The 23,711-nt window shown below is 37.9% G+C and overlaps 1 protein-coding gene across 2 annotated transcripts; it reads right to left on the bottom strand.

The window, feature by feature from the left end:
• Positions 1-546: 546 nt before the first annotated feature.
• LOC127454297 (uncharacterized) lies at positions 547-22,455 on the bottom strand. 2 transcript variants are annotated; one of them, XM_051721398.1, is made up of 9 exons: positions 19,098-22,454; positions 18,224-18,281; positions 17,158-17,505; positions 13,698-13,964; positions 10,308-10,592; positions 6,366-6,470; positions 6,218-6,279; positions 3,965-5,677; positions 547-2,566 (listed from the first exon to the last, which is right to left on the bottom strand). In XM_051721398.1, the coding sequence occupies exons 2-9, from the start codon at positions 18,264-18,266 to the stop codon at positions 2,540-2,542; spliced, it is 2,850 nt and encodes a 949-aa protein (XP_051577358.1). In that variant the 5' UTR covers positions 18,267-18,281; positions 19,098-22,454; the 3' UTR covers positions 547-2,539. The 2 variants fall into 2 exon arrangements, with proteins under 2 accessions (XP_051577358.1, XP_051577359.1); XM_051721399.1 differs by lacking the exon at positions 18,224-18,281 and having other exon boundaries at positions 19,098-22,455.
• Between the last annotated feature and the right edge of the window lie 1,256 nt (positions 22,456-23,711).

The raw sequence follows: 23,711 nt of genomic DNA, 5'->3' as shown, positions 1-23,711 counted from the left end.
GGCGGAAAAAATAAGTAAATAAATAAATAAAAGAATACGCTTTAATTGAATAAATGCATATGCTGCATCCTTCAAAGCAGGGCCGTAACCACCATAAGCTTTTTATATCCCTTATTTGTTTGAATGAGCAGCTAGAAGCAGTGAAGCGCAAACATTTCAAAATAAGAGTCCCCGGTGTATTTCAGTCTTTAAAGTTAAAAGTTCCGTGCTATGAATCAAATCTTTTTTATTGATTTATTTATAAAAAAAATGTCCTTGGTTATTGGTATTTTGGTTTCACCATAAACTGCATCTGTAATTTTATTCAATTTGGACTCTTGTAGCCGCTGTCTGGCCCTTCCCATCACAGGAAGACTAAGAACATTTAATATAGGCTACCAATTTAAAAAACTATTGGCAGATTAACTGCTTTTCTTTCAACACATTATCATATCAGCGAAACCCAATATTGGTCGACCTGTCAGTCAACTATAGAACATGCATTAGCTATACAAGCTGGAAAACTGTGCGTTTTAGCATAATATGAAGTAAAGAATCACAAGAAAACAATATTACCAAATTTTATTTCTGATTTGAAATATGTTCTTTGATCGTAATCTTGACCAGCTGTTTTTGAGATGTCTATCTTTCCCCATTCAAGTAGACAGGAACTGCACTGGCATGACTGGAAATAGCCTCCTGACAGCGTTCCAAAGATGACCGACAGTGGACTGACTTGCTAGAAAGACTTTGCTAGAGCTACCCTGTTTTACTGATAAGCAATGTTAAGGCCATGTTGAATGTGTGTCCCTCCTTGAGTACCTTGCATAGGGAAACATTGTATGAAAAATGTAATGATGAAGAACAAAGAAACGTAAAAGTAAAATATGTAAGAATTTATTTCTTACAACCTCCTGTGTGCTCTTTAAAAAAAAATACATGTAGGCAGGGTTGGGAGGGTTACTTTTACTTTTGTATCCCACTACAGACTACATGCTGTAAAATGTAATTTACAGTAATGTAATCTAAATACTTTGGATTACTTCTTCAGCACTGGCAGATTTTTTCACTTGTTTTGACTATACAAAAGTACAATACAGTAAGACAAAATACACTTACAGTATATTAAAAATAAATCATTTATATTCCAACAAAGCAGACTAAAAATGTAATGAAACAAATGACAATAAAATGCAAAGTAATCTCTTCAGTAATCAAATTACTTTTTGAATGTAACTGTATTCTAATTACCAATGATTTAAATTGTAACTGTAGTGGAATACAGTTACTTATATTTTGTAATTTAAATACGTAATCCTGTTACATGTATTCCGTTACTCCCCATCTCTGCATGTAGGTGACATCAAACTATTTGCTTTTCATCATTACAGGGGAAGCCGGGGCTAGTTGTCACATGGGGAAGTTGTCACAAAGGCTTTATCTCAATAACTGAGTTTTTCAGTAAAAAGTCAAATTACATAAATGTCTCTTCTTTCAAACACAGTTATCTTAAAAAACATTTTTTTGTAAAAGCATATATATTTTTTTTTCATATATGCCAGGTTGCCACTTTTTTAAAGACATTTTCATGTCATTTTTATCAGTGTTGTTTTAGTGTTTCAGTTCTGCTGAAAAGTCTATAATAGACTATTTAATGGCAGGTTTCCATTGTGACAACTTATCCCATATGGTGACAACATGCCCCTCCCTGCTCAATGAACTGTATCTTTTTTTCCCTGGGCAACAACGGTGGTAATATTAGTTCAATAACTTTATTCGTAATCAAGACTTTAAGGATTGTGTCTAAACAGAAATTGACTTTCAAAAATAAACCTACCCTGAGAAATATTCACCAGTCTCTCTCTTATTAGATTATTTCTTGCTAGGCCTGTCAAGAACCAATTTTACTTTAAGTCATTAGCATTTTCCACATCATTAACATAAAAATAAAAGTGCTTAATTAATTACATGTCGGTTTGGTTGGTCTCCTTCATACTCAAATGCGCAATCCATCCACAAAAGCACCGTAGCGAATCGCACTAATTGAGCAGTGTTACAAGAAGCAGCTGTGAGCATAGAGTGGAATAAATAGTTGTGAAAGGACAAACAGTGTCACTCCATTATTTATCATTTAATAGTCAAGCTCTGCCAGCCATCCTGATTCATTTGGATTTTGTTCAAATCTGCCTGTTTGTGGAAAAACATGGCATTGTGTTTTATTTTCAGCCACTTGAGTGCAAAAAATATCCCAAAGTAGCATTGTTCCGACGGATGACATTCACACTATCGCCCATTCAACAGCCACGGCTTTCACATGCCTACGTGACAGTTGTCTGGCAGAGATAAAAAAAAAGATCAGTCGTTTTATCAATAAAGTGGTTTCCAAAAAAGATTTACATAAAAAAATGGATAAAAAGTTTTGTGCAGCACAATAAACGAACGGCCCGAGGAAAGGCTGAACATTTGTTTCTTTCCACCAGAGAGACATTGTGCTTTGTAAGAAATTATTATTATTTTTTTTTGCAGTGCAAATAGTGTTGCGTGAGAGTATTGCATTTTCTCAGCGTCTGGGTCTGCCTCTGTGGGCCTGCGGGAGAGAAGAAAGAACAAAATGCTTTATTTGATATTAATCTTGTCTAAAAGTCCCTTTCACATGACTTATGTCAGCGTTCCCCAATGCAATGAGCTCTGAGTAAAGCAAAAGCTACAGCATTATCCCAAGCGTTGTAACATGGCACTCGATTTTAAAACAATTTCAAATTTGAGTCCAATTTGCTGCTGACCTTTCGAAGTGCAGCCAATTAACTGGACAATTACGCATGAGCAGTCAAAAGTTTGGACACGCAAACTCATTCTTTATTATTATTATTATTAGACACTTTCGAATAATAGTAAAGTTAGTAAACTCATGTGAAAGGGCATTTTCACAGACTCGGGCTCGGTCCCAAAACCTAGTGAGCTGCCTCGTTGCCTACTACCTATATAGCCAGCTACCTTCTAAGGCAGCATTTTAACCAAAATGTAACCTCATTAAGTGATTGATTTACACTCTTAAAATCATTGATGAACACTCTACATAGGTAGTTACTTCTCACAAAACAAAAATAATGCTTCGCACAGGAGATTTCACTCGCATTTGATTCCAATAGAATTTAAAGTTAGCAAGTTGCTAAGCTAACGGAAAGATACTATGATATAATAATTATGCTGCCTACCTTTTGGAAAAGCCGTAGCCGTGTTTTATAATTGTATAGTAAAGTATTGTATAGTATAATAGTTTTTTATGTAGGGTAAAAAGTCAGTTAGCACCAGATTAAGTCAACATCATCTCCTAAATCCACAAGAAGGTGCAACATATAAATAAAAAAACAAACAGCACAGTGTTCTTTTGTTTTTGGCAAAGAACATACCTGGTGCATTTTATTGTTTATAAAACTATCAAGTTCATATACTCAAATCTTAAGAAATAAAAAGTAAAACAAGGAACGAAATGCTTCAAAAGACAGTTCTATGTTAACTTGATGTTGCCCGATATACCGGTGCCAAGGTAATACTGTGGTCCTCAAGCTTCAAAATACCAGATGTGCCACATGGTTTGTTATTATTTACTGATACAGTAAATTGTTTGTATGTAACAGCGTGTGAGAATGAAACCCAAGGATCTCGAAAAATGTTTAGCGAAATTGAACTACTTTCCTGACACTCATGAAAGTGTCTTGCGAGACACTGATTAAGATACAATGGCCAAAGACCACCACCTTAGTCCTCGTCAGTGTTTGGCACACATCTAAAATTCTAATGCACAATTTCTGCATTCAAAAAATTCTCATTTTAATCTTAAATTTGACAAATATTTGAATTACAAATTTTAATTTGACAGCCTTAAACGAGTGTGCGTCTATGATTCCTTAAAATGCTGCCTTAAGTGGCCGATCACTAGGTCTTTATATTCAAAATTTGCTCTGTACAAATAACCACACTTTACCTGTCTCACGTGTGTTGGGTGTCCATGCATGGGATGAATTACTGGCAATTGTTGTGGGCTTGTATGCCACACTCTAGTCTGTTTGTGCTTGTCCGGAGACCTGTGTCTATGCGTCACATTAACGGGCCGACTGATCACAGGCTGGAGCGTGCGTGCCTGCTGCATGCGTTCCCGTGGCATCGACTGGAACTCGGCTGGCTCTAGCACTGGAGGTGGAGTTGGTGGCCTCTGGTGCGGTTTGTTGAGCTGCTGAATGGGTTGAGAAGGTCTGGACTGAGCTACAGGTTTCTGCAAGGCAGCTTGAGTCTGTTGAATTCGATTGGCGAAAGGGTTTTCTATCTGGATGGTGTGTTGGCGAAGGGCTTCTTGAGTAAGAGGAATGGATGGCGATACTGTGGTCTGCATGTGGTCTAGTCTGATGCCCGTTTGCGTCTGTGGATCCCTTTTGCGCATCCGAGGTTGGTTGTGCTCTTCAGTGGGGTGAGGTACGGTTGTTCCAAGAGGTAGACCTGTCTGGATTGGATTCTGAGCCTGAGGGGTTTGGGTTTGAGGTATAGCATGCCTAGGAGCAGTCTGGCTTTGGGATTGGGCTTGTGACCTTGGCGTGTTTTGTTGGGCCACTTGTCTCTGCACAGTCGGGTCCATTTGACAGTGATTCAGCACTACACTGAGAGTCTGTCTTTGGAGGTCTCTTCCTTGGGGAGCAGAAGCAGCCTGGGTCAACCCACCAGCAGGTTCAGTTTCCCTGGGTCTTGGACCAGAGCGGCCCCTCCGTGCATCTGGTCGCGGCGATCGAGGCCACCGTTCTGTGGATCCACTGCTTTCGGAGTTGTCATCTTGGCGGTTGGGGTACGCTGGCGTTCCCTGCAAACGGTCCCAAGGCATTTGATTGGGATTCGTGCTGGTGCCTAACGAGGGATCGACGAAAAGGTTGTTGGCCTGAGTTGGGTTAGAATGTCGTGGTTGCTCTTCTGTTGATGATCGCATGTTGGCGGCTCGGCGGTTAGCATTGGTGCGGTTGGTAGGGTGTGAGTAACTGGTCTGAATGAGTCCATTGGGTTGAGATCCATTGGTCAATGGATTATTAAGCACAGTCTGCATTTGAGTACCCAAATTCAAAGGGTCAGAGTTTAACAAGCCAGTCTGAGAGAAATTTTGACGGTTGTCATTGCCGTTTTGAAGCCGTAGCGCACTTTCTCTCTGGTCCTTGTGTTGCTGGATCGCCAGACTTGGCTGGTTTGGTTCTTGAGGATATGTGTTCAGGTTGACATGCACCGTTTGAGGTTGTGTGCTGTTGAACTGGTCGGTACGTGGCAGTGTGTTAAGGTTTACATGAACTGTCGGGGCAAGCGCACCAGGCTGAGAGTTACCCGTTTGAATGAGAATATTAGGATTTTGTTGGCCAGGATGTGGGAACGACCTGGAGTTCTGAAGGTCATTGTTTGGATATGAATTGTTGTTTGGATGCCCATTGACTGGGAGTGCACTGAAGTTGTGTTGAAATACGTTTGTGTTCAGATGGCCATTATGTAGCTGTGGGCTGAAGTTGCCTGGTCTGTTTCGTGTCGTTGTGTTGATGTTCTCATCATTGTTATTAGGAAGAGTGGTGAAGTTCTGCTGGTTTTGTGGGAGTGAGTTGTGTAATGTTGGATCAGGGTGGTTTCCATTGACAAGAGCTCTATAGGCAGTGTTGGCATTCTGTGGAGGAAGAACCTATAAAAAGAGGTAAAAGCTTGCTGATTAATATAATCACAATGATGTTGCTGGCAATAAAATTAAACAACATTGATATTAATGTGCTTTTTATTTGGCCATTACGTTTCCTAAAGACGGTGTCATTAGACTAGTTTGGTGATCCTTCCTTGTCTTGTAACTCGCAAGTATGAAAACATTACAAAAGATGTTTTAACGGTGTTTCTGATTTAAACTTAAGTACCAAAAATGGTCTTAGAGTTGGTAAACTTGGTTCATTTAGGTGAATCAGTTCAAACTGTCCATTTCAAGAAACTGATTCGAAATGCTGATTCAGTGATTCATTTATGTTATCACTCTCCACATGGAACTTTATGTATATTAAAATGTTTTAATAACAATCTACATAGGTAAATATCACTGTTTATTACTATGTTTTCTCATATTGGTGTATATAAATGTCAGTCATTTAATATGATTTTTCCTTGTGTTCATTTATGAGTTACAGATTACACAGAGCACAATATTAGAATGGAGAAAGTGGTACAGTTCATGTCTTACTGTGGGGCCATCATTCTGGTTTGTCTTCTGAAGTCCAATGGCATCTTTGAGTCTCCGATCAACTGCAAATATGATCATATGAGTATGTCAGTTTAGACTCTTTAGCATCATAAAACAAAACAAAATATTTAGAATGGAGAGGCTGTACCGTTTCTTTGTCGCAGGAGAACAATAATAACAATGATAATTATGATAAGTGCAACAACACAGGCTACAACAATCCCTGCCACTGCACCTACACTGAGACAGGTACCTGTGAAGCAGGTGAGAGAGGGAGATGGGGCAAGGGGGAGGAAAGCAGAACAGTCAGTTAATAATTACTAGATTTGTACAACTAAAGAAAGTGTTGTGGTACTTGCCTGTGGAAAATAAATGAAGAGAAAATGACAACAAACCTACTAAGGTTTTCTAGGTGGTTGCCAGGGTGCTGCTATGTGGTTGTTAAGGTGTTTTGGGTGGTTTTTAGCACATTGATTTGAGGCGTTCACACTGAATGAGTTTTTGTGTCAAAAGTCTTTGACCATTGCAACCATTTGTCCAGCTGTTTTCTCAGGTATATTTTTAGACTCCATGTAAGGTAAAAAAGAACATAAACTTTTAAAAGAGTGTCTAAAGACACCTGCATTCTGTTATTTGCATTGCAATGTACACATAAAGGCCTTTTCACACCAAACGCGACGGATTATGAGAGGCTATTCGCCGACACGCCTTTACAATAGGTGGCGCTAATCGACAAGCAATTTTACCCTGGTACGGTAGGTGGCTCAACGCACCTTTGAGCTGGTCCGCCCTCCACCCATCACCGGGTGAGAAGAACTAACCACTTGACAAGTATGCAGAACAAACAAGAAAAGCAAACTATTCTCTACCGAGCAGTTTGAAAAAATAAAACGTGATGCAACAATATCATTTATATGTTAAGAGAACCCATATGAAAAAACAATGTTTCAAATGAAATACACATCCTCACTGCTGATTCAGTATTTCTTCCTCGAGTTACTTCAGCATTTAATGTTGTTGGTCAAAACAGCTTTCTGTGCTTTAGCGCCACCAGTTGCTTTGATTCTGGTAACTGCAACGGCTTCTGACACGTGATCTAAAGTTTATATATTATTTATCATGGCATTTCTTCACCAGATAAAAAAAAAAAAAGCTTCGCTTTGTCGCCGCGCGATTCAGCGTGAATGTTCGCTCCAGGTGAGAACGGCTCGTTAGAATCTTTTTTTTTTTTTTTTTTTTTTTATGGGGGGGGGGGGTTCCCCTTTTTCTCCCAATTTGGAATGCCCAATTCCCAATGTGCTTTTAAGTCCTCGTGGTCACGTAGTGATTCGCCTCAGTCCGGGTGGCGGAGGATGAATCCCAGTTGTCTTCGCATCTGAGACCGTCAACCCGTGCATCTTATCACGTGGCTTGTTGAGCGCGTTGCCACGGAGACATAGCGTGTGTGGAGGCTTCACGCCATCCACCGCGGCAACCACGCTCAACTCACCACATGCCCCACTGAAAATGAACCACATTATAGCGACCACGAGGAGTTTACCCCATGTGACTCTACCCTCCCTAAAAACCGAGCCAATTTGGTTGCTTAGGAGACCTGGCTGGAGTCACTCAGCATGCACTGGGATTTGAACTAGCAAGCTAGCGAACTCCAGGGGTGGTAGCCAGTGTATTTTACCAAGCTACCCAAAGGCCTTGAGTCTTGCTTTTTTTTAGCGCAAGAACACAATTAGTCTGGACAGCCCCTAAGATGTTGTTAGAATGTTGCTATAATGTTGATATGGTGTTTGGAGTTATTTCTAGTGCATTTCAAAATGGCTGCTAGGTGATTGCCTATTGGTTCAAGTCAAAAGAGCCCACACCCAAGTTTCTATGATACTCTGGTCTCTAGATATGATTCGGGTCCCTCTTACAATGTTAGTCGATGGGATATCTTTGCTTGTTTAAGTTCCACCAGACAAAAAACATATTTCTGATTGCTTAGAAAAAACTAACAGTGTTAGTTTGTTTAATACTAAGTGTTAGAAGTTTGGTAAGATCCCTAAACCTAATTATATGCGCAATAAAGTGTAACAGTTTGGCTCCGGAAGTAAAAATCCTATTATTTTTTTCCATAGGGGAATTGATCATTAACAATAACTTATATACATTTAAAGACAGACATATTGTGAGCTCTGTGGTTGTTAATCGAAAGTATATGCTTCCTTTGAAGCCATCAGTCCACAATATTACAACTTAAAAATCTTGTTTAATTGGTGGAATTCCTGGTGAAGAACTACATTACCCATGATCCAGCAGAGAAAGATCCACCAATCAGAGAATCACTGTGAGCAAAGCGCACCAAAAGAGCACTGCAGCGATGAAATTGTATTGTAGTTTAGATGCAAACAATAATTTCCTCAGCGGGGAGATCGGGAATATTGGATCGCTCCTGTTATAATCAATAAAGCTGTTCAATAAAGCTGTCTACATGACCTGCTGACAAGGTAAGGATTTATTTTTTAATGATAAAAATACTTGTCTCTTTCTTCTGGATAAAAGCATCTGCTAAATGACTAAATGTAAATGATTTGCGCAGCTTCATTCATTATAATGGGAGCAACAGTCACTTTTAAAGCTCTACCTCTCAAACTTACAATTAGCATAAATTTAATTCACCAACCAGAGATGTGTGCTACAGTTATTACTGCACGTATCCATCCAGCCGTCTCGCTTCACTGCAGCGGTGCATGCGTCCGTTTGTCGTTGCTTTTTCTGAGATCTTAACGCTTTAATTTCCGTTAGTTCCAAGGATCCAGGGAGCATCCAGCCACCGAAAAACAAGGTCCACATCTTAATAATCGCATTTTTTGACAATTGTGTTAACGTTAGTAATGTTAATTGTGTTAAAGTCACTATGAATGAAGTGCCTCCCGCAGTTGTTTTCAATGAGGGTGCGTTCCATTCAGAAGTGATGATCCCTATGCCCTACTCCCTTAAAAGACTTTATCATCCACTGTGAGAGCTTTGAAAGGCTAAAAGGTATGAGGCTAAAAAAATAAGGGTCATTCAAAACTCACTTTTTAAGTCATTTTTATTGGAAATTAAGTTTACAGCATGACTACAATGATTTTTCTCCTTTCAAAGTGCCCTTCGGAGGGTGATTTATCCCGTTTGGAACACAGTCCGAGTTCGACAATGAGCAGGAAATGTTAAAGGGAAAAATGGTCTATATCTGAATATTTTTGCAATAAACCTAAAATACTTAAATCTTTAAAACAATAGTTTTATTTTATTTTTTTGTCGTCTTTAATTAGATTACATCATTCGGAATGCTTCAAGGGATTGTAGTTCATTCCCTCATTAAAGACTTAAGTAGACGGTCTTCTTTATGTCTGATTTTTAAATACTTTTTTGCTTCAAATCAAAGTTTTTAATGTCGCGATTCACCTCAAGAGCTGATTGGTTTGGTTCATGGCTTACAACTCTTTTATGAAGGATTTTTATGAAATCCCTAAGGAAAAAAATGAATGGGAAAAATACTTCCGGAACCAAGACAGCTAGAAAAGTGGGTGGGCACTGTTGCGCTCAATTGATGCTAGTTTTGCCCAGTTTGTGTGGCGTTTTGCCGGGTAGGCCCGTCCACTGTGACCTCTCATGGGTCCAAAATCCTGTTCCACATTACTGTACATTAAACATCTAATATGTTCTGATCGGATGTGATTCACGTTCACTGTGGACAGACACATTTTGCTGGAATCTTAGCACATCGCATCTGGTTAGGACATGGTTTTGCTAGTTTTGCCTCTGCAAGCACCACTAATAGTAGAAGAAATAAATACAATCAGGGCATACAGGGCAAATATATAAATAACCGCACAGAAACATCACTAATGAAGCTAGAAAATGGGAGAAAGTATCCAGCAAAAGAAAAAAAAAAGAAAAATGCATTGTAGGCGGATGAAAATTATGACTCCTTCCAGTGGGTTGACACTTGAATTTATCAATCCGGGGTTGATTACTCCCTCTATGGTCAAGAAAATGAATGTCAGGCCACAAAATGAGCTGACATGAGAATCCTTCACAGAAGCGCCATGGAGAGCCTTTAACTCACCCACAACGGCCACGTTTATCTGCTGCTTTGATGTGCCCCCTGTGATGTCATTCCGTGCCGTGCACACATAACTGCCACTCTGATTGGTCGAGAAGATCTGCAGACTCAGCACGCCACTCCCCGATTGGCCGGCGGTCACTTGCTGGCCGTTCAGTTCCCATGAGAATGAGGCAGGAGGTAAAGAGGTGGATGTACAGGTGAGACGAACCGTCTGCCCAACTGTGGCATCTCCACCACCAACACACTCAGATGAAGTCTTAGTCAACTGAGGGGCATCTGGACCATCTAAAGAGCCAACGACATTACAGATTATAAATTCAACATTATAGCTCATCAGAAACTTGAAAGGCTTATCATACTGTATAAAACTATTATGCAGCTTCAATCAAAGGTGCAGGTAATCAAAGCATTAATAGTGGTCAAGGTTACTGAAATTAATAAACAAAATATACATCTCACAGCCCCTAAATAAACATGAAAAAATACACTATAGCCATCTGTGTTGTACAGTATATTAACAAACACTCAGTACATCATGTTTCAAATAAATATCAACATTAATGCAATTCGGGGGACCTGGGTAGCTCAGCGAGTATTGACGCTGACTATCACCCCTGGTGTCGTGAGTTTGAATCCAGGGTGTGCTGAGTGACTCCAGCCAGGTCTCCTAAGCAACCAAATTGGCCCGGTTACTAGAGAGGGTAGAGTCACATGGGGTAACCTCCTCGTGGTTGCTATAATGTGGTTCTCGCTCTCGGTGGGGTGCATGGTGTGTTGTGCGTGGATGCCGCAGAGAATAGCGTGAAAACTCCACACGCGTTACGTCTCCATGGTTAACGCCCTCAACAAGCCACGTGATAAGATGCGTGGATTGATGGTCTCAGACGCAGAGGCAACTGAGATTCGTCCCCCGCCACCCGGATTGAGGCGAGTCACTACGCCACCACGAGGACTTAGAGCGCATTGGGAATTGGGCATTCCAAACTGGGAGAAAAAAACTTTAATGTAATTCATATTTATGGAAGTATATTCATGACAAATGTCTTTGATACAAAAAAGCATGCTTTATTGCAATAATCAATTAAACAGTGCTTGCCATTTTTAGGGCTGTAATTTAACATGATTTTATATTTAAGTTGTGAATATTTTGCATGTAATTTCATCCTTACATCCAAAGTTTTGTTTTCAATATATTTGTTTTTAAATTCCCTCTTTATTATTTGACAAGTATTACTAGGAGCAAGTGAAGATTGTGCATCAGCACTCTACTGCTAAAAATTGTAAAGCGAAATATACCAAATATTACTTGTCGAACTGAACTTTGGAAGGTGAATATTTATTATGGAAAGGATGAGATTTTGTGCAAAATATTTCACATTCAATCATGTTAAACTGCAGCTCCAAAAAACATGCAAACACTGTTAATGCAATAGTTTTTTTCAATTAGTGCAATATAACATGTACTTTTGTATTAAAGACATTTGTCAGTAGTATACTTCCATACGTATTAATAACACACAAAATCCAGAGCGTTAACATCGTCTTTCAAATGTGGAAAGTAAACCAAACATTCTTTTCCCCCTCAAACACCACTGAACATTAACAACCAGACCGAAAATGAGCATCCTGAAGAATTGGGAACAAATGTTTTCTGAATTATTTTTGGTGTTCATTTGAACAATCTCAATATCGATTCATAAATCCCAAGATCGATCTTTTACTCTGTGCTCAACTCTCCACTACAATAAGAGGAAATCACTCGCATTTGCAACTAAATTTCACGCTATGCGACTAAAATGTATATATTCATTAACTGGCTGGTAAATATTTACATTTCACTCACCACTAAACAATGGTGGAGATCCTTTCACTGTGTGTTGAGAGTAAATGTTGTTCTGTGTAATGTGTGTGTGTCCAAAGACGAGATCCACACGACCCATTTGTCATCTAATAATGTCTCTTTTAATACCCTTTCTGTTCTTTACAGTCAGTTGTTGATCAAAAACAAAAACAAAAATAAACATTTAATTCTAATCACGCATGGCACAGATGAGATAAAGCCATTCAAGTCTCTCTCATTAACATGTGCTCATTTACAGGCGCTGTTTACAGCAATGCACATTTTCTTAAAGAGACAGTACCAGTTTTTAACACGTGTTAAAAAAATCCATTTAAATATTTGTAAATAAAAAAAATACAAAATATTATAAATGCAATATTAGGGGGCATGGGTAGCTCATCGAGTAAAGACACTGACTACCACCCCTGGAGTCACGATTTCGAATCCAGGGTGTGCTGAGTGACTCCAGCCAGGTCTCCTAAGCAACCAAATTGGCCCGGTTGCTAGAAAGGGTAGAGTCACATGGGGTAACCTCCTCGTGGTCGCTATAATGTGTGGTTCTCGCTCTCGGTGGGGCGCGTGGCGAGTTGTGCGTGGATGCCGCAGTGGATGGTGTGAAGCCTCCACAGTAAGGCACTCAACCAGCCACGTGATAAGATGCGCGGATTGATGGTCTCGGACGCAGAGGCAACAGATTCGTCCACCGCCACCCGGATTGAGGCGAGTCACTATGCCACCACGAGGACTTAGAGCGCACTGGGAATTCCAAATTGGGGAGAAAATCAAAAATAAATATAATATTGCATTTATTTTTATTTTTTATTTCATCAAATTTATTGATCAGATACATGGATTTGTTCATTTTTTAAAAGCCAAAATGATGAAAAAGTAATAAAATGTGATTAGTAAAATTCATAATTTCATAATGTACCTAGTTAGAAGGTGCTCTGTATAATTAACAGAATTAGCTGGGAGAGAATGTCTTTCCTTTGTAAGCAAAAGCGGCATTATAACTGAAATATACCCATATCGAAATTGAATCGAGAGCTTGTGAATCGGAATCAAATCGTGAAATCTGAATCAATACACAGCCCTAGATTTGAGATTGTATCAAGAGGGTATCAACAGTTAGGATAGATGGCTGTATAACTATGCCATGGGTGCAGTATTATCCATGTTAGCTTTAAAGATTGCTATTAAAAGTATGAAAGTGTCAAGTTTAAAGCCAATAAAAACGGTCTTGCAACCGTGTTTACAAATTAGACAAAAATTAAAAATAAATCACTTTGGATCTATGTGAAACGTGTGCTGAGCAGTGTCAAACAAGAACTTTTTTATTAAGAGGCAATATTTGCAACCAGAATTGATGGACTGATAAACACTTTTGCACCAAGCTCTGGTTAATTTTTGACTCAAAACTCAGAATTTAGGATTCAGAAGAGCGTATTTGCCCAAATCTGACTAGTTTGAATCACTGGCCTCGATATAAATTTGCAACCCGCTGTGCACAACCACACAACTATACTTCTCATTAACTATTAATGACTCACAGTACACGCTGAGGCTGGCTTTGGCTGTCTGAGCACTGACGGAGTTGCTGACAGTGCAGGTGTACTCCCCTGCATCATCTCTCCTGGCTGGGTTGATGAATAAAGATCCAGCGCTGATGGTAATGCGGGTGTCCGAGGACAAGGCAGTGCCTCCTTTACCCCAAACCACACTGACCTCTGTGCCCATTGTCACGCTGCAACGCAAAGACACATTCCCACCCTCCAAAGGAAGAGTGGGCAGAGACAAACTCACTCCATCCACAGCATCTAAACATCGAAAACAAAAGGCATTGATGCATTATTCATATTTTTATATTTTCAATTATTCCAGGTAAAGACCAGTCTAATTTTATTTTTATTGTTTATCCATAAAATAAAATCTAAAAATCAAAAACAACAAATAAAATATACCTTTTTTTTGTTTGTTTGTTCATTTTTACCCCCAAAAATTATCAAAATGATTATCAGACTTAAAAACCCAATGAAATCAACATTTTTGAGTTTTGTGACTTTAAGTTCACGTCTTTCAGCTTTGAGGTAATCTATAAGCAAGTATACTTCTCAAAGTTTACAAGAGTAACTTTAGCAGATTTATTTATTTTAGCAAATGCATATTAAAATGTACAATGTTATTCAGGAAAATCGGTAAAAAAAAAAAAAAGATTTCTCAGTCAGGGGCATTTTTTGTTTGTTTTCCCCCCAAAAATTTATAAATATCAAATAAATAAATAAAACACACAAACAAAATATGTATTTATATACATAGATATTTGTTTGCTTGTTTTTTGTTTTTTTACCAAAAAATTATCAAAACGACTAAATAATATATATATATATATATTTATAAATTTCATGATTTTTTGCTGTTTTGTTTTTCAAAAAAGGACCAAAACAACAAATCTAAGGTCTGAAGACTTTTTAGACGTTAGCTTTGAGGTCACCTGCAAGAGTACTACCAAGAGTTTATAAAAGTCACATTTTAGATTTATTCGTTTATTTTAGCAGATGCATTTATAATTTACAATCTTTCTCTTTTAAGTTCTCTTTAAGATCTTCTGGGATTTTCACGCACAACAGTCTCTAGAGTTTACTCCGAATGGTGCCAAAAACAAAAAACATCCATTGAGCGTCAGTTCTGTGGACGGAAACACCTTGTTGATGAGAGAGGTCAACAGAGAATGGCCAGACTGGTTTGAACTGATAAAGTCTACAGTAAATCAGATAACGGCTCTGTACAATTGTGGTGAGAAGAATATCATCTCTGAATGCTATTCTGAGATGTGGGTTGGCGCTGTTTTGGTGGCACGAGGGGGATCTACACAATATTAGGAATGTGGTTCTAACCCTCTGGGGTCTGAGGGTGCTTTTGGGCCCTGGAGAAGTTTTGACATGCGTTGACATTTGTGCTTTTTTCAGTTGCTTAAAAACACATTAATGGCTAAAGTCTGATAACACTGTATTCAGCACAAACTGGGCTACAATAATATGTGAGCAACATGTATGTATATGTTTGTATTTTTGAGAAAATAACATTTATGCATGGTTTTTGAAAAAACAAAAATGTTAAGTCACTGAAAAAAGGCCATATAACACATACTAAACATTTGTTCACAAGACTTTTGAGAACTGGATCTTGTAGCCTAGGGTTTTTGCCACAAAATGATGTGAAAACCATCCTGATCACTCATTCATACAAAACAATATAGTCATTTAACTTTTATAAGACACTTTTAGTGTTAGATAGGCCATATGCGAGGAGGCGTGGATGATCATGAATATTGATGTGATACATCAGAATAATGTTCCTCTGGGAACAGAATAAAATGTAATATCTGATATAGGGCATATACACAATATATATATATATATATATATAAAAAAAATCAGGATTCTTTGATGAATAGAAAGTTCAAAATAACAGCATTTATCTGAAATAGAAAGCTTTTGTAACATTTTAAATGTCTTTACTGTCACTTTTGATCAATATAATGCATCCTTGCTGAATAAAAGTATTAATTTCTTTCAAAAAAAAAAAAAATACAAAAATTCTTACTGACCCCAAACTTTTGAACAGTAGTGTATAATGTTACAAAAGCTTTCTATTTCAGATAAATGCTGTTATTTTGAACTTTCTATTCATCAAAGATTCCTGAAAAAAATTGTACGCAACTGTTTTCAACATTGATAATAATAATAATAAATGTTTCTTGAGCAAATCATCATATTAGAATGTTTTCTGAAGGATCATGTGACACTGAAGACTGCAGTAATGATGCTGAAAATTCAGCTTTACATCACAGGAATAAATTACATTTTAATATATATATATATATATATATATATATATATATATATATATATATATATATATATATATATATAAATAACTTGCCTTGGGGGCGTTTACCATTTGCATTGATCGCCTCAGCACATTACCGTATGAATAGCGCCCTCTGCTGGTGGGTGTGATCGCATTAGCGATAATTAGCTGAGCCAGGAGAAACTGTACATCACTAGGTTTGATACAGATTACATTGGAGGAGAATATTTGTTTTAAATTTGAATTTTTTTATTTAAAAGTAGACATTTTAAGCTTTCTTTAGACATATGTTTCATGTTTGTCTGATTAGTATTCACGGAGTTTCAGTTCATTTTTGTGACGTGTTTCAGAAAGATGCTCGCGGAGACAGAGACGGCTGAAAGCGCACCCTATTTATTTTCTTTATTTTACAAAAGCACAAGGTTTTGTTGTTATTGTGAATGTACACAAATAAAAGTCGACCCTTTATGGTTTCTAATGATGTCTTACACTTATCTGTATGCCCAAAAATGATGGAGTATTTTAAGTTGTTTCCGCTGTTATGAGCAAAAAATCCAGCAGGACGCGCCGGCGCGTCCGTCGACCCCTGAGGGTTAATGTCGTGGCTGATCGGTGTAGTGTCAATTTTCAACACTTTTGAAATCTGTGATTAATCACAATTAACTACAAAAAATTATGCGATTAATCGCGATTAAAATTTTAATCGACTGACAGCACTAATATATATATATATATATATATATATATATATATATATACATATAAAAAAAAAATGCACACAAAAAAAATCATGTTTTTGTTTCTTCCAAAAAATTATCAAAATGAGAAATAAAATATTAAAAAATACTTTTTATACTTAAGCTATGAGGTCATCTATGTGCAAGTGTACTCCTAAAAGTTTACAAAAGTAACTTTTAGCAGATGCATTTAAAAAATTTTGCATCTTTCTCTGGAAAAAATATTGTTGACTCATCTTGCACTTTTCCCTATCCACATTTTTGTCTGAAATAATGCGCTCTATAATGAGAATGTGAGTAAATAATTAACAGACGTTTTATTTTCTGGGGGTAAACTTTCCCTTAAAGACTAGTCACCTTTAGTAGCATTAAAAGCAACAAATGGGGCATTTTTTGGACTCACCAAACACCTTGAGCTGCACTGAACGGGTATTGACACCGAGTCCAGTGGCAGGAGAAGGTTCCACTGAGACGGTGTAGTTTCCAGAATCACGGAGCTGGCTGTTAGTGATCTTCAGCTGAGTGGCTGTGACAGAGATTCTGCCCTGGTACTCTGGGACTGATATTACAATAGGCTGTCCATTCGCCCACATCGCCAATGTCGTCTGTCCGGCATTGGTCCATCTGATGAGGGATGTGTCAGACACGGTCTGTACTGTAAAGATGGCATCTCTCCCGGATGCCACCAGTACTGGTGTTTTCTCAAACTGAACTGGAACTGGCTCCAGACACACAGCGACCAAAGACAGACCTGATGGAGAAAAGTATTCAACAACAGCTGTAGTTAGAGAATGCTACTTGAACCACACAGCGGCTTTAAAAAGGATTTGGACGCTTAAGTCAAGAGTTCAAAAGGTCTGAAATGTAATTGCATTATGATTACAAAATATCAAAGCAAGTGGAATCTGTAAACTAATGATGCTAGAGATCTTCTAGTGATTTTTAATTGATGTATGAAGTCAGTTCCCCTCAAGTTCACACCATCATGTTCCACTAACATTTTGACAACCAGAAAGTGTCCAAATGATGTTTTGCTTGAAAAGTACGCTTGTGCTATCTTTCTTCTTAAATGCTATTTAGTTTGATATTTTTCTATCTAATACGATGGCATTCAGACATTTTTGAGCATGCTTTAAGTGTCTGAAAGAATGTTACTTTTAATGGGTGTGGTATGGGAAGACATGCTAATGACACATATAACAGTGAAAGAACTTAAAATAGAAACCAGAAATAAAACTAAACATACAACAGTCTGCTGCTATTCAAAAACAGAAAGCAGTTAAACTGGAACAACTCGAATGGGTGTAAAACAATCTACATGCACTTTACACCTTTGAAATCCATCTTGCGTCTACGTGATGATTCCCATTCTTTTGCATTTGTGTTTTTCTGCATCAGAATTCTATGCTATTTATTTTTAGCAGTTTGAACTATTACTTGTGTGAATAGATAGAGGAGACCAAACTCACCTGTCAAAGTAAAAATGACAACAGGATGCACCAGTATGTTCATGTCAATCTGGAGGGCCTGATCAAAAATGTCATGTTAATTTTCAGGTGTTTCATTCTATCACATATTAAACATTATTGGGGAGACCGGGGCTAGTTGTCACACTTTTTACTCCAGTGAATGTTTCCCCAAAAAATGATCAAAATGATTATCAGACTTAAAAACCAAATTAAATCAAAAATGTTGGGGTTTTGTGGCTTTTAGTTCATGTCTTTCAGCTTTGAGGTAATCTATAAGCAAGTGTACTATAGCAAATGCATATTAAAATGCACAATCTTTCTCAAAAGTCAATTTTAGATTTATTCATTTATTTTAGCAGATGCATTTATAATTTACAATCTTTCTCTTCAGGGAAACCGGGCCAAAACTATTGAATTTTTATTTATTTTTTATTTTTTATTTTTTTGAGAAAAAGAACAAAAAAATGCCCCTAAGTGCAATGTGAGTTATATATATATATATATTTTTTTTTTATTTTTTATTTTTTTATTTCATGTTTTTGTTTATTCCAACAACAAAAAAAATGATCAAAACAACAAATAAAATATTTTTAAAAAAGAGACTAAAGTCTAAAGAATTTTTAGACTTCAGCTTTGACGTCATCTATGTGCAACTGTACTTCTAAAAGTTTACAAAAGCAACTTTTAGCAGATGTATTAATTTTAGCATTGTCATCGTAGGTATTTTATTTAAAGTCAATTTCTGTACAGACATATACGTAATGACTACAAAAAAAAAACAGTGGGGCATGTTGTCACAATTGAAACCTGCCATTTTGGCTCATCAGCAAAATCTTAACAGTAAAACAATTATGAAACGGTAATGCACACTCACTTAGCAGTCTTCGTTTAGTTCTCATTGTCGAAATCTTCATAAATATTTTTAAACCCGTGTTTGGATTCGTGAACCCGGTGCGTTTACTTCCTGATTCACCTGAACACTGGACAGACCATCACCCCACATGACTGTTACCTGTTCGGCAGGTACATCGCCATTAATGAGGAAAATAATATAAAATAAAAATAATTATGGCTGATAGCATAGAAAATCAAAACGATCACGGTGTATCGATTGATTTATAATAAGATGTATTCCTTAAAACGAATAAATCATATCTGAGCTCTCCAACTAAATCCCACGCTTAACCACGCCCACTTTTACAAGTTTTAAAATAAAAGTCCTCACACTGCAGCGTCAAACACGGTTAATAGTAATACAATCATACATAATTAATAAAACTAAAAATAACAATAATACTAAATATTAATAATAATAAATTGCAGTGTCAATAAAGGACATGCTAAAGGATTTTTGGAATGATATGTGTGGGTTCTCCCAAAATTGTGTAAAATGACAAAAACACAATTGCAGTATATTTTTTAAAGGGGCACTTTTTTGAATATGTCATCTTGGACATGAAATGGATTAGAGGAGGCTGAGCATCAGAAAGATACATCTCTTCAGTGAATCACTTGACCACTAGCCACGGGCATAGTTTCCAGGGGGGATTGGGGGGTGAAGTAACCAGGAATTCAAAATATATTTTTTAAACAGTACACAGTCACCTTCAACAATGAATCACTTTGCTAACTTAAGGTCCACCGTGTGTTCATTAATTGCTAACTTTAGCCAAAAATGTCCACCCTGTCACTGTCCACCCTGTCACCAAGCCTTCCATGACATGGTGGACATGGTACAAGACAGGGAGGACATGTGCGTAGTTTTTGCCACATTCTACTAATGTTACACATCTTACAACAGTTATTACACGCATATTATAACAGTAGATGCTATACATAGTAGGAATGGGTGATATTGACTTTTTTGGCGATATCGGTATCAGCAGGCCTCTTGATGATGATGATGATAATTCGACTTTTTTTTCTATGTAATAAAAACAACAGACTGTGATCAAAACAAAGTCCATATAATGGATTTCATTGCCTGTTTGAAAAAATACAGTTGTGCAGATGTAAATGAACAAGACTAGGTAAGCCTAGTTTAGCCGGACCACCAATTAAAGGGGGAGTCAGCGGTTTGTAAGGGAACGCTTTGAATTGTCTTTTTCCAGGAATGAGTCCAAGTAGAGCTGAGATAGCGAGGAGATATAGGGAACGTCGTGATGCTGATCCGGAAAGAAGAAAAAAAGTACCTTGAGAAAGATAGGGACAAGTGGAATAAAGACAGAGAGACTGGGAAGAAGAAGGGTGTTAATGAGCTCAGTGAGAGAAGAGGGCAAAAAGAAAGAAATGGAAGGAAGCAAAAAGGCGAGCCAGGGCCAGTGCTTTGCTACAGTCAGAGATAGTCCCCAACTCTCCTAAAATTCCTGAAACTCCTGAAAATCAGCCTGAGCCAGGGCCCTCCAGGTTAGAACATGGAAGTTTAGCTATAAGATTTATTAGAAAGTTTAGATTTATTTGAAGGACAATTATCAACTGTTTATTTCCCCATAAAATGACATATTGATAAATAAATCCCTAAAAATCTTACTAAAAATACTAACAAATATTTTGTGTTTCAGGCAACAGCGTCAAGGGAAATGCATTCAAAGGAGTTTGAAGAGCAAACTGAAAAAACATCGAAAAATTGGAGGCGCAGCTGGCAAAAGAGAAAACTAAAACTGATAAATCTAAGAAGAGATTCCATAGGTCCAAGAAAGAAAGTGCATCCAAATCGCCACGTGCAACAGTCAATGCTTTGTTGAGTCATCAAAAAGTGAATTCACCCATCAAAAGAGCTCTTCTTTTCCATACATCCCTGATTGAAGATATTAGATGAAAATACAAAAATGCAAAAACAAACAAAAAGAAGCAGTTGATTGCGAAAGTGGTCACTGGAAATATAGTGAAGATGGACAAGCTCCAAAAGTATGCCCTGACTGTTTTTGGCTACTCTGAGAAGAGAGCAAAGGATCCTGTGGATCTTGTCTACTGTGGGAGGAAGTGCATCAGTCGAACTGAGATTAAAAAGAAAGTTACATCTTTTTATTTCGAGATGATATCAGTCGAATGACAACCGGCCGCAGACAAACAGTCACACGGCTGAAGACAAAGATGCAGAAGAGAATAAAATGAGGAACTTACACAGGAAGTTTCTCTCTAACCACCTTGGCCACATGTCATACACCTCCTTCTGACTGTGACACGTCTATGCAAACAAAAACTTGCAATTTATGGCCAATGCCTTGCAGAACATTGTCTTCAAGAAATATTGAAGAAATTTCTGAAGCAACCATGTGCGACCCCAAAGCCAAGGTCTGTGCTTATGGTGAGTGCAGGGAATGCCTCCACACTTGTCACCCGATGCTGAAAACTCCTGGGCAAGAGAACATTCATTTATCTCAGTGGATGACAGAGAAGATCATGAAGGATGAGAAAATGTCAACAATCACAGTAAAAATGAAATAACAACAACAGAGGAAGACCTAAACACACAATTCCAGGAGAGGCTTCTCCATTTTAGACGCCATGTTTTCAACATTAAATGGCAGTTTGACGTCTACAGGGAGCTCAGGGGGAACCTGAAGTGCAACGAGTGCCTCTTGCATGTGGATTTTAGTGAAAATTACTCATGCAAGTACAGTGAAGAAATCCAGTCTGTGCATTTTGGAGGCTCACACCAGCAGGCCAGTCTGCACACTGGAGTGCTCTACACTGCAGGTGAACAGGCACCGCACACCTTCTGCTTCATATCACCCTCCAGAAGACATGATGACCCTGTGGCCATCTGGGCCCACCTTGATCCAATTCTAAAGTTAGTAAGAGAAAGACACCCTCAAGTCAGCATACTTCATTGGAGAGTGGTGCGTCGTTAATTAGGACAATGAAGGCTACCCTGGTGTCATCATGGAAGTTAAGTGTGCACTGCAATGGCACAAACAAGTTCTATTGGCCAGGTCCCCGGCAGGACACCAGTTGGTACCATGATGGGCAGATGCTTAGCCTAATGCCAGAACCACAGGCTCTCAACATATATCTGTTTTATAATTATAATTTTATTTATCACACATTTGCACATATACAGTGAAATTATTATTTTTTTCCCCATATCCCAGCTAAACTGGGGTCAGAGTGCAGGGTCAGCCATGATACAGCACCCCTGGAGCAGATAGAGTCAAGGCCCTTGCTCAAGGGGCCCCAGAGCCTTAACCACTAAGCCACCACTGATATAGAAAAATGTATTCCTGAACTCATTTCCTGTTGTTTAATAAATTATGTGTTCTCTTCTAGTTCACCCATTAAAGCCTTTGTCCACCCTGTCATCTTCAAGTTTTATGAAAATAAACTAATTATTTTCACAAGTTAGCAAAACCTTTTGTGTGATTTCTTTATAAACAAATGAGGGCCAAATAGTATTGTTTGAAAGTTTGACCAGATATCTTTGTTATTAGATTTTATTTAGAAAAGAAAGTGCAACTATCACAGATTTTATAGGGAAACAAATATTTTGCAGTAATTTCAAGTCTTTTCCCATTAACTAAAATATATTGTTGAGAAAGGGACTAAATATCTTTCTGAAAATCGACATTTTATAATCACTATGCAATGAAAATGTATTTACTCTGCTTTGAATGTGTCCATGACAGGGTGGACACATTTTGCGGTTTGTTCGTACATTGTCTGCTTGCTGTTAATTTATAAAAAGTGCTGGAGCTTGGCCAACATGCATTTCCAACAGCCTAAGGTCTACTTAATACAATGAATATGAAGTTAAATGGAAAATCTCAGCTTTTTATTTTGGAAAATGTGAAGTCTCAAAGGCACTTTATGGTGATTTTGATCCATAAATTAACTCTGGATTATAAACTATTCCAGAGAGAAGTGGTGGTGGCGTAGCAGGCTAAAGCACATAACTGGTCATCAGAAGGTTGCTGGTTTGATCCCCCCACAGTGACCACAATTGTGTCCTTAAGCAAGGCACTTAACTCCAGGTTGCTCCGGGGGTATTGTCCCTGTAATAAGTGCACTGTAAGTTGCTTTGGATAAAAGTGTTTGTCAAATGCATAAAAAAAAAAATCTACATTCCCAGAGTCCAATGTTCCCAGGGTTCTAAATTCAATATTCTGTTAACACAAATTAACCATCCTATTGTGTTCAGGTCAAATTTGACACATTTCATGTTAAATATTTCATAAATATTAACCCTAACCCTATTATATCTGGGGAATAGAGGACCCTGGGAACATAGGACCCTGGGAATATAGGACCCTATAAATGTGGGGAACATAGGACCCTGGGAATATAGGACCCTATAAATGTGGGGAACATAGGATTCTATAAATGTGGGGAACATAGGACCCTATAAATGTTGGGAACATAGGACCCTGGGAATATAGGACCCTATAAATGTGGGGAACATAGAACCCTGGGGACATAGGACCCTATAAATGTGGGGAACATAGGATTCTATAAATGTGGGGAACATAGGACCCTGGGAATATAGGACCCT

This window comes from Myxocyprinus asiaticus, chromosome 16, assembly GCF_019703515.2.
Source record: "Myxocyprinus asiaticus isolate MX2 ecotype Aquarium Trade chromosome 16, UBuf_Myxa_2, whole genome shotgun sequence".
NCBI classification, from domain to species: domain Eukaryota; kingdom Metazoa; phylum Chordata; class Actinopteri; order Cypriniformes; family Catostomidae; genus Myxocyprinus; species Myxocyprinus asiaticus.
The sequence above is the reverse complement of the archived record's forward strand: the minus strand, read 5'-3'. Positions and strand labels throughout refer to the sequence as shown.